Here is an 11,640-nt window from a genome sequence, read left to right on the forward strand (position 1 = left end):
GCGACACATGCCATGAAGACTGACAGCAGCAAAACAACAGAAAGTGTCCAAAGTTTGGAATCAGTTCAAACGTAATTAAAACGAGAACTCTGGACAGTGTGTCTACTGAAAAATCAAACTAGCTTACCACAATAATAGCACGACGTCAGTGCTTCAGCATCTCAACAGAAAACATTGAGTCTAACTTAATCATCCATTCCACGAAGAGGACCCCACAAAAGTAAATCAGTCGTATGGACGATGAAACTACACCAAACACAGCAGTTACCAAAAACAAAGACAAGAAAATATGTAGTGACCACGATTTGATCTAAAGAGCCGACTTGTTGACTATCCCTTCGGAAAAACAGCGCACCATTTTCTCCCACTCTCTCTTCACGGAGAAACAGCTGATCAACGATCTACTAGCATAACTGTCACAGAGCTGTGTAGCATTGTAAGCAAATATATAAATGAAAATAGGTTGAGTATAACTAATATTTACATATAGGCCTATATATACAGATCAGTCTCAGGTTGAAACTTGTAGTTCTGAAAGTTAAGTTACACAACTTAAGGTCATGTTTATGTATGTTTAATGTATGCCTTAGTTTGAGGTTGTTATTGCATTTCAGAAAATGTTTTCTTTAATAACAATGTAATATGGCACTTAAATGCACTTAATATATTTAGTTTTTTGAGAGATGATATTGTAAGCAATGTAGGCAATGAAAATGTTGCTTTTTCTGAAAATTAAACCAAACTATTGTATATTATTGCTCTTCAATTAAACAAAACTATTTCTTATCCGATTACTCGACTAATCAATGGAATAATCGGTAGAATACTTGATTACTAAAATAATTGATAGCTGCAGCCCTACTTCTTACTAAGTTATTGATCCATCGAACATGTTTAGACAGTTTTAATCTAGATCTGGATTCTCATTATGGAAGAGAGCACCAAAATGATAAGGCATGCAAAAACACACGTGTTTTTGCATGCCTTATCATTTTCCATTGTGTTTCCATTGTTTGCCACAATGGAAACGTTTACAGGGACATTAATTAGTTTTTCGTTGTAGCAGAAAACAGACTTACAATGTAAAAAATAAAGAGCAGTTGAGAAATTTCCCTATACATTTTTAAAACCTTGCCTCTAGCAGGCCTCTTCGTCCTACTGTCTGGCCAGTAAAAAGGGCCATACTGTGTGGAAACCAAAGCCAGCATTATTGTCTACCATACCTGTATGGATGATGCTTCTACCATCCTAGGTTGGAAACTGGGGGATCAAAACATGACCTATATAACTAGAAAGTAATCAAAGAACATATATTGTACAATACACTGAAGTGTTTTTTTTTGTTTGTTTTAACAATAGAAAGTCTTGTTTCTGTTTCAACTCAATCATTTTACTTTGTTTTATGTTAATGTGGGTGGTGGTAGGGTAGCTTATTCATTTGTTATTCCTCCAAATCTCTTGTGAGTCAGTGCTTCAGTCATTTTCTTAACAATCTGTAGATACACTTCATGGTAATCAAAAAGACTCCAGAGAGCTTTCTTGTGTTCAGTAAAATATCCCTCCTATAAAGCTGCTAAACCTTCTGAACCAGGTGGTCATAGCTAGTATAGCCAGTACTGGGTTGTGATGATCCATGACATGTTTCTCTTTTAGTTCAGCAAGTGAATGAATCTACTGTTTTCTGCCTGTCATAAGCTTGATTTAGTTTCTGGAGTTTCAGGGCAAAGCTGTGAATCCAAGACTATAACTTTTTATCTTTGCACAGCATATGATATATAATGGGTAATGTTTAACTGAAATGTATGTGGACTTGTGTGGAAGTATCCAGGCTTTGATTTGGTAAGTTCTGTCCTTGGCAGTGAGAATTTACTATTTGCTAATGTTGTCATTTTCACACGTTCTACAACATCTCTGTATGCATTTTTTGTTTTAATAAGTCTCCCATATTCTTGCTAAAAGAATGTTGTGTATGAAATAGTTATGCTATTTAATAATGAAATTATTATTAATGATTTTTTCAATTTTCTAGGGAGGAAAAGCATAAAAATGGACAACCTGTACAACACATCATATGTTTTAGTGCTGAATCGCTTTAATCTCTCCTCTGAAGATGTCTTTCCTGCATTTCTTTTTGCAACTCTGAGCTACATGATCATACTTTTCTGCAACCTTATTCTAATCCTCACCATTGTACTGAACAAATCCCTGCATCAGCCCATGTATCTAATTCTGCTGAACCTTCCTATCAACGACCTTATAGGCTCCTCAGCCCTCTTCTCACAGCTCATTAAAGACATACTGACAAACAGCAAGACAATGCAGTACTCAGCTTGTGTTGCCCAAGCTTTCTTTATCCACATCTATGCAACAGGTGCAGTGACCATTCTGTGTGCTATGGCATATGATAGATATATTGCCATATGTTGGCCTTTGAAATACAACACAGTTATGACGTATGCTCATATTATGAAAATAATCATAGTTGTGTGGGTATGCTGTTTAGTTTTAATAGGTGTGCTTTTTTTCCTGCTTTTGCGTTTACCCCGCTGTCGATCTGAAATTACACATCCCTACTGTGATAATCCATCTTTGCTGACTCTGGTCTGTGCCAACACAACCATCAATAACATTTATGGGCTTTTTACAGTCACTCTTACACAAGTGCTAGCTAATGGGATGATTTTGTACACATATCTGCGGATCCTTGTTGCATGCTTCAAATCCAAACGATCAGACACAAAAGCCAAAGCTCTGCAGACTTGTGCTACACATCTATTTGTTTTTCTCCTGTTGGAGTGTCTGGGTCTTTTTACCATCATATCATACAGAATAACGAACATTTCACCACAACTAAGGCGTTTCATTGGGATGTCAACTTTAATTTTCCCCCCGACATTGAATCCAATCATCTATGGACTGAAAACTAAAGAAATTCGAGAAAAAGTAATGTACTTTTTTAGGAATAAAATCCTTCCATCTTAAGCATGCAGCAAGCATTCAATTGTGACATGGTCCCAACGACAGCTTGTCCTGCTACCTTGTAGATACAGTCTTTGCAACTAGATCCCTTTCTTTTTTACCAAAAAAAAAGAAGCTTTTCTTTGGCTTTATGTTCATGTGAAGTTCAAGTTTCTGAAAAAAGGTCATTAAAAATGCATATAAAAATTGTCTTTAACAGGTATTGACTTTTGACTAAATATTGTACAAGTTAATGCTAAATAATGACTTCCCCATTTTGATTATTATACTACTATGAAAAGCATTTTCAAATTCCTGTCATTTTTTTCTCCTCCAGTAGTTGCATCTATAAGTCACAAGTGTTTGCTAGCTACTAATAACAATGAGGTATTTCTCTTAACAACTCATCAAGAATACTGTTAACAGTTAATAGTAAAACTACACACAACTACTGGCTTTGACAGCTGATATACAGTTTACATGTTTAATCGGAAGCAATATGTGAACAGGCCAACCTGTGAATCCAGTGTCTCATCAAAGTTTGCCATGACCGTGTTGTTATATGTTTGTTTATTACTTCTTTTTGTTTTAATGTTATCATCTCAAAAGGTTATATAACTTAAAATATAAAGTTTGTTAGGCACTGAGGCATATGAAATAAACAAGAAATGAGAATACTTCTTACAACCTGAATTTTGAGTTATGTGATGATTTGATGTCTTCACAATGAAACAAATAATAATAATAATAATAATAAAAAAAATAATAATAATAATAATAATAATAATAATAATAATAATAATAATAAATACAGTGCATGGCCTTAGTAGGATGAAAATACTGTTTGTATGAAAAATAAAGGAAATTAAGGAGGTAAACTAAAGACTCTTTTTTGATTTTGATTAACACATTGAATATTGTTTTGTTCTTCCATTCAAGTATTGTACATTGCACAGTACACATTCAAATAATTTCTACATATTACTGAGTGTATTTACAATGCACATACAGAAGAGGGCGCCATCAGTACACACTAAACTCATTCATACCAACAAATAAACAGAAGGCATCTGCACTCCATTGGTTCAACGTTGTACTGATCTGTTGCATTTTATGTGATTTGCTGCCCTCTTGTGTTTTTTGAGATCAGTAGTTAGGAAATGTCGACAACATAAGGATATAAGAGCCATCTTCTTCTTTAAAAGCACACTATACTTAGAGTGAACTAAAAACTAAGCTCAAAGAAAGCCACAGCCTAAAGGAAAGGAAATTTAATTTAATATGTAGCTCCAAATATAACTGAAAACACATAAAACTGCATATTTGCTGTTTTACATTGTAGCACATTGATCCTTATCATAATGAGGAGAAAGAATCATTTCGTTAAAAAGAGGTTCAGATCAAATACCAATTTAATCACCCAATATACTTATATAAAGAACCCTGATAACTTAATAACTAAACAATAACAGTTATTTGTTTTGTTAGTTTATCTTTTTTAGCCTTGTAGTCCTTGTTAATATGCAGGCTTTTTCTTGCATAGAGGAATATTTAGCGCCCCCCAAAGAGGGTTTGGCCAGCCCCAACGAAAAAAATCACCAGCACCAAAATGATAAGAATTGAGAATAAAAAACATTAATATTATTTTTTTAATCAGTTTTGTTATTTGGGTTTTATTTACTCAAGCAGAATATACAATTTTGTTTATCAAATTGTCATAAATAACATGTAAATCCATGGACTTCTGTCAAATAAGGTAACACAGACTCTCTGCCTTTACTGTACACGGACTAATCCCCCCAAAGGTCCATTCTGAGCCAGGAAAAACCTTGATATGTGTCTGTGTATCTTTCTGTACATTTGTACTTGGCACATTGTGAACAATGGGAATCCAGAGTCAAATTGTTTAGACATAATTGGCCAATAAAGAAGATTGTGATTATATTTCCCATTCAATGACCTGCCTGCAGGCTGCTGTATATTGTAAAATGAAGGTTATCAAACAGGTCTAAGTCTAAATTGACTTTTGGGCAATATTCTTGTTCTTGGTGTTGTTTTAGACTAGATTCTTGACATACAGCCTTAACTAGTGTTTTAATACTGTGACTTAGTCTACTTAGGAAGCACTGAAAATCTATCTTTGCAATTTAAACCCTCAGTTGAATCTGTCATTTTAAAGTTTTGTTAATTTGATGGTCCCAAACTAAACTGTGACCACCACTGATAAAGTAAACAACAACCACATTGCAAGCATCATTTATGTAAAAATAGAAACAAAATCAACAGATAATTTTAATTCAACGAATGACGACCTTATATTTTAGAAAGCACAGTGAAAGTGGAAAAAATAAGCAAACAATTCTCCAGTGTCAAAAGAGTAAGCTGCTAGATATTAAAACATAGATGTATAGTTAGGAAACGTGTTTCAGGCAAAGAACTGGGCTGGATGGAGGGGACTCAGGATACAAGGGAGGTACTGAAAGTTAACCACAGGGGGTGCAATATGGGGCCCATTGTTGAGATGAAATAAGATAAAACTATTCATACTGAGGGAAATTGCTGTGCAACAGTACAAATATAAGTCTAGGGGGAAAGTGAAAAGAGGGAGAGAGAGAAAGAAGGAGAGAGAAGGAGAAGGAGAGAGAGAGAGAGAGAGAGAGAGAGAGAGAGAGAGAGATAAGAAACTATCTTTGAAAGAGTCTTCCTATGCCACACAAGTAGCACACCCGACCACTTCATGAAAATGGAGATTTTTTTTATTTATTATATATATATATATATATATATTTCTTGAAGAATACTGTAAATGACAATAATGATCCTCACTCTTTTGAAAATCATTCTTACAGAGAGCTACACTGACAAACGTATTCTTTGTCTCCATACTGTGGTCAAATTTGATATTGCACACCTCAATTATAATCACCATGTAAACACGTCACAATTTATTCTACACAGTTCATATCAACGTACAGTATAACATGTCATTGTCTCCCAGGCTTTTGTTGGCCTGATATTATTTACGCAGAAGAAGCAAATGAGTAATCTAGCAATATATTAATGAATGTGCCTGATTTGCAGCGACCACACAGTGATAATGCATTAAATCAATGCATCAGTTAATCATGAATTATGAAACAATCACCACAGTTTTAAGATTACTGCATCGGTACAACAAACGGTTCCCGGATAATCCGGTTTTAAAGATTGCAACAAAATTTCTGCATGGTCTCCAACTTTGGGCCAAAATTATAATGTATTCTCATGTAAACTATTTATGTCAGCACAGACATTTTTGTAAATTGCTTAGCCAGTGTATCCCACCATAATGGTTATTATATTGCCAGATTCCAGACAATCCCACTTACTTATATATATCCTACTTACAAATATGAATATATATTTCTACTGGTATGCTTCCTAGTGATATTAATGCAAAAATATGAAGAAAAAACTATTCAACCTGTGTGTGCATGGTTACAATTCTGAAGTGCAAAATAGTTCAGGCTACAGCACAAATATTCCCATTCATAGATACATGAATAATCAAGTCTTACCTCTGAATTTCTTTTCAAAGTGCACCAGATTGATGCATTTAGACGTTAAAATAGTCAGAGGTTTCTTACAGGGGAGCATGCCCATGGACAGGGGGCATCCAAACTTGGAACTGCCCCAGGGGCCACTAGGGGGAGTGGCCCCTGGGGCAGTTCCCCGTTTTAAGTTTACAAAGATAAAAACATTACCTGTTTGGGAGTATTTATGCTTCTGAGCTGAAAATGTCCCCAGATTTTGTCTCAGAAATCTGGTCACCTTAATGTGAGACTACAGTGATGTTGACCTTTGACCCCCAAATAATAATCAAATCAGTTCATCCTTGAGTCTAAGTGTGTTTTTCAAAATTCCCTTAAGATGTCCCTAAAATATTGCATTCACTAGAATGGGACAGACGCGGCCACGCTGAGGCAATGTTAAAATAATATTGCTCTTCTGAGATCTTGACATCATTGGTCAAAATTGTGAACTTTGAACTAATGGCAGAGCTAGAGGATAAGACATGTTGTTTCCTAGAACTTGGTTTGACAGGCTGTACAAGTTAATCCACCCATGCAAACTGTAGCTTGTCAGGGCACAGGTGAAAAATCTGGGTGTTCCACAAAGCAAAAAAACGGGCACAAGGCAGCTATTAATGTGTCAAACGTGACATGTTGAATAAAAAAATCCTTTGAAAACTGTAGGAGCCATGAATTAATTCAGTTGGTTGTATTTATTTAGACTTCAGTTGGATGCCATCCAACCCAAATATAGAAAGTGAAGCAACAATGCATTTTATAGCCTGCAATTTCAACTTTGCACACAATTTGTGGACTTATATACTGTATGATTTAAGGGATGATAACTTTCAAATCCATAACCTATTATGACCATACGTTGCTTGTTGACTGTGTGACTTGTCAGGGCCGCCCCTCTCTCTCACTCGCTGTCTTGTCAGCTGCTCATATAAGCGACTGTTTCAAGCATGTGACATTTGTTTATGATGTTTGGTGCAAAGTGCAAACGCTAACCGAACCAAAGGCAAAATGCAAAAATGTTGCAACTTTACCCCAGAATTAAACTGAGTCTACCGAACTAGGTGTGAAAGCGCTCTTATTATGGTTTCTGAAGTCACTACAAAGACTTTACCAATACTCTAATTGGCAATACTGTAGTTACATCCCAACTTTGAACTTTGTTTTCATGTCTTGCTTGTATTGTTTCAAATGTCCTTGCTGTTTTATGTCTCTGTTTTATTTATTTTTATATTTTGCATATTTTTTTGTTGTACGATATTTGGCTAACACAAGTGTGTTTGGGACCTTGGGAAAGCCTTTCGTCAATCATCAGAGGATCTCTTTTCCCACGTAACTGTGTTCCTAACATTGTGTGATGGTTACCGATGCTTGGTTACTGTCTCTTTCTCTAACTTTGCTCATTAGGTTAATGACTTCTTTGTTGACAAAGTGTTCCTAGGAAAGATGTGTCACTCTCAGCCCTCTGGAGTGACGATCCTCTGTACTCATCTCTGGTAATGAACCTCAAAGGATTTGGTGACACAATGCCGTAAACAGCTACTGTTTTTTTCAAGTGAGCTGGTGAAAGTTAGAGTGGTTTGCCTAAGTTGCTTTTTATAATTAAAGAGTGTGAAACACTTTATTAGCCATAGAAAATAGAAATGGCACTAGAATATCTCACTCAAGTAGATGTAAAACACTGGCAGTAACTTTTTTACTTTTGGTCATAGGCCCCAAATCAACAAAAAGCTCTCAAGTTCAGTAAAGTTTCTTTAATAAAGTTTTTTTTAAGTTTGACATCCAAGCGAAAAGAGATTCAAAGCACATTTAACTAGAATATCCTAATTGTGCCATAACATAATGCAATAAATGTAGGATTTTCCAAAAGTAGTTTAGTAAAATATGCAATCACATTTCCATTTCAATAACTTTTACTGAAGTCTGTGATATTAAAATCAACTCAAAGTATATAAACAAATAAACTAAATGACTATAACTGCAGTACGTTCTCTTACTTTTTACCCAAAGATATTACTTATCATTTATTATTATTGACTGGAGTATTTCTTCTGTACTGTGAAGTGAAAAATAGCATGATATATATCGCTATCACTATCTAAAACATAAACGTACTATGATAAATATTTTAAACATCAGCCACGCTCAAGGCCGGACTGGGATAATAATTCTAACATCAGCCCAGGTCAATCTCCACACATTCACAATAGCCCATGTATACTGTAAAAATTGTTAAATTATTATTCACGGTTTATTGTTTGTTCCACTAACATGTCTTTTATTTTACTATTATGCACAGAAACCACCTAAAGAACATCCACAATAGTCAAACAGTTGAATGTCTTCAGTTTTAATGGTTAGTCAACTGCACTTTCTTTAAGGGCAAAAGGAATAAACATTAATGAATGTGATATTTATTTTTTTGCCCACCTGACAGATATTGGCTTACAGGTCTTCGATTTTGAAATTCACAGATCTCAGCAGAACTCTGTGATGCATTTTGCATCATCTGGCGGATTTCAGTAGACCTTGGGTGATCTGTGGCCACGGAGGGAAGCCACACACGGTTCATCTGAACACACTGGCCATGACACAGAGCTGGATTTGAATCAGCAAAATATCTCTTTAAGTCACTGGTTCTCAAACTATGGTAGTAGAAGTACAACAGGAGGTACGCGAGATTCCTCTATTGGTACGCCATTTGAATCTCTGATAAATATATATATATTTAAATGAAATAAATTAATTTAAAAACAATACTATAGAAATACTACAACATTTTGAATAACAACAATACTTAATCTATGATCAGTTAAAATTAATTTAAGTGTTTCCTTTAATTTGGGATTTAGTAATTTTTATTCACCACCCAAACATTATTACTAGTATAACATGTCAGCATTAGTGTTTGCTCAATTTGTGCTTTCTCTCCCCCCCCCCCGTAAACAGTGGACAAATCACAGTTACATTAATAACATTGCTGAAATGTCTTTCACAGCAGTTGTGTCCTATTTGTAACATTACAACACACACGTTCTCGCATACTAACTTTAGGCAAGCAGGCAAAGTTTACAAAAAGCATGGATGAATATATTAAATAATTTCAGAATAATACTTTGCCAATAGAAGGGTGCACCTTTTATAACAAATTAACAGTTTACAAGAATCTACTGAGATGTCTTAACTTTTTTGAATATCCTAAAGATCTTACATTTAATTTCTTTTGTCCTAAGACAATACACCAAAGGATTCAAAAGAGGGTGAGCAATGATGGAACCGATCGTTAAACCATGGCGAGCCTCAAGAGTTAATATCACGCCTAACCTGGTCAAAACAATGGTGACAAATAATGGAGCGTAATAAAACGTTACCACGATTAAGTGACTCAAACAAGTGCTGCCCAGTTTTATTTTGTCATTACTCGAGGATATTTTCACAAAAACTATTATCCAAAAGTATGTCAGGCCAATAAAAATGAAAGTGAAAAACAAAAGAAAAAATGATATGACGGTAACCAGATTGAAATAGTAAGTGGGGTCAACACAAGTAGTTTGCATTAGGGCAGCATACTCACAGAATGTGTATTTTAGCTTTGAGTCACAGTGAGGGAGAGGAAGCAGAGTTGCAGGCAGTACAGCCACAAAACCACAGGCAACAATCCACAGGATACAAGTAAGGACTAGAGTGCGCACATTTGTTAAATAACTGTGGTAATGAAAGGGATAGCTAAAAGCAATCAATCGATCAAATGCCATAACCGATAAAGCAAACATCTCCATTACCGCTCCCAAGTGGTAAACAAACATTTGAATTAAGCACGGCACATAAGATATAGTATTAACCCCAGCAACTAAAACCCCGATCATTGTTGGACAGCTGGAGGTGTACAATATATCAACAACAGCAAGGTTGCAAATCAGAAGATACATTGGTTTGTGCAATCTCTTGTCATAAATAATGAAGAGGATGTTAAGTATGTTGGCTAAAACAGCTAGAACATAGATAATCAATATAACCACACCAACTACAATAGGTCTTTTGGTTGTGTTAAAACCACCTATTATAAATTCTGTTATGTTGATTGAAGTATTCTGTAAAGACATATTAAAAAAAATGCAAAAAAATTAAGTTGATGAAAACACTCTTCTCAAAGCATAAGGTCATTCACGACATTGTAACTCATAACCAACTATGGACCAGTTGTTGTCCGGTTCTCAGCTCAATCAAACAGCGTTTAGCTTACACCCAACAATGGAGTTTACCAGACAGATTTTATGGCTCACGAGAATGAAAACCTTTCATTGGGCAGATTGTCCAATCACATTGGATCATAGGCGCCGATACCGTGGTTGCTCAGCACCCACGTGTGCCAGTCTGCCAGTAGGCTACATTCATTTAAAATTACAATTAAATTACAAATTACAAACATTGCAGTTGTTGCTACGTTGAGCTTCTGTCATAGTGTGATTGCTTATGTCACTGTCAGTCCCCTGCTCCATATCCTATCCACCAATCACAGCGTCTCTCGGATGAAAATGCCTCTTTAGTGACGACCACCCATCCCCCCACTATACAGTGTGTGGATGTGCATTAGGTAATCAGAATGAGACTAAAATGGACAGATGTGTTATTAAAAAAGCAAAACCTAATGATGCAAGTGCATCAACATCCACCACCAGTGCAGAGTTCCACCAGTGCTAGACAGGTGGCATTGATTCTTAATTTCCCACGAAGCTGATCACGGTTACATGTCAGTTAAACTTTTTACCTCCAATCCTATCTGTATTTGCCACATATGACATTTACATAAAAGACAGTAAAGAATACAAACTCAACAACAGATACATACCTTAAAAAGGAAATATAGACAAAACAATACAGAACACAGGCTAATACAATAGATTACCATACAACAGGAGCACCCTATTATTCATGACTACATGACTGCTTCCTCTTCAAAAACAGTTTCAGATGAAATTTAAAATGACCCCAGTCAGGATCATTTTTAACATCAGTAGGTAATGAATTCCACGTATTGATCCACCGAACAGAAAAGGCTCGTGGTAGTAGTACAGTATAACATGCCACCCAAACATTATTACTAGTATAACATGTC

General features: G+C 35.5%; 2 protein-coding genes across 2 annotated transcripts; one reads left to right on the plus strand and one right to left on the minus strand.

The window, feature by feature from the left end:
* Positions 1–2,046: 2,046 nt before the first annotated feature.
* On the plus strand, positions 2,047–2,982 carry LOC144512325 (olfactory receptor 52B2-like). Its single transcript, XM_078243005.1, has one exon. It carries the CDS (start codon positions 2,047–2,049, stop codon positions 2,980–2,982), a length of 936 nt encoding a protein of 311 aa, XP_078099131.1.
* Positions 2,983–9,691: 6,709 nt separating this feature from the next.
* LOC144513658 (olfactory receptor 2L5-like) lies at positions 9,692–10,627 on the minus strand. The gene has a single exon (XM_078244837.1). The coding sequence runs from the start codon at positions 10,625–10,627 to the stop codon at positions 9,692–9,694; it is 936 nt and encodes a 311-aa protein (XP_078100963.1).
* Positions 10,628–11,640: the final 1,013 nt, after the last annotated feature.

This window comes from Sander vitreus, chromosome 3, assembly GCF_031162955.1.
Source record: "Sander vitreus isolate 19-12246 chromosome 3, sanVit1, whole genome shotgun sequence".
Lineage (NCBI taxonomy): Eukaryota > Metazoa > Chordata > Actinopteri > Perciformes > Percidae > Sander > Sander vitreus.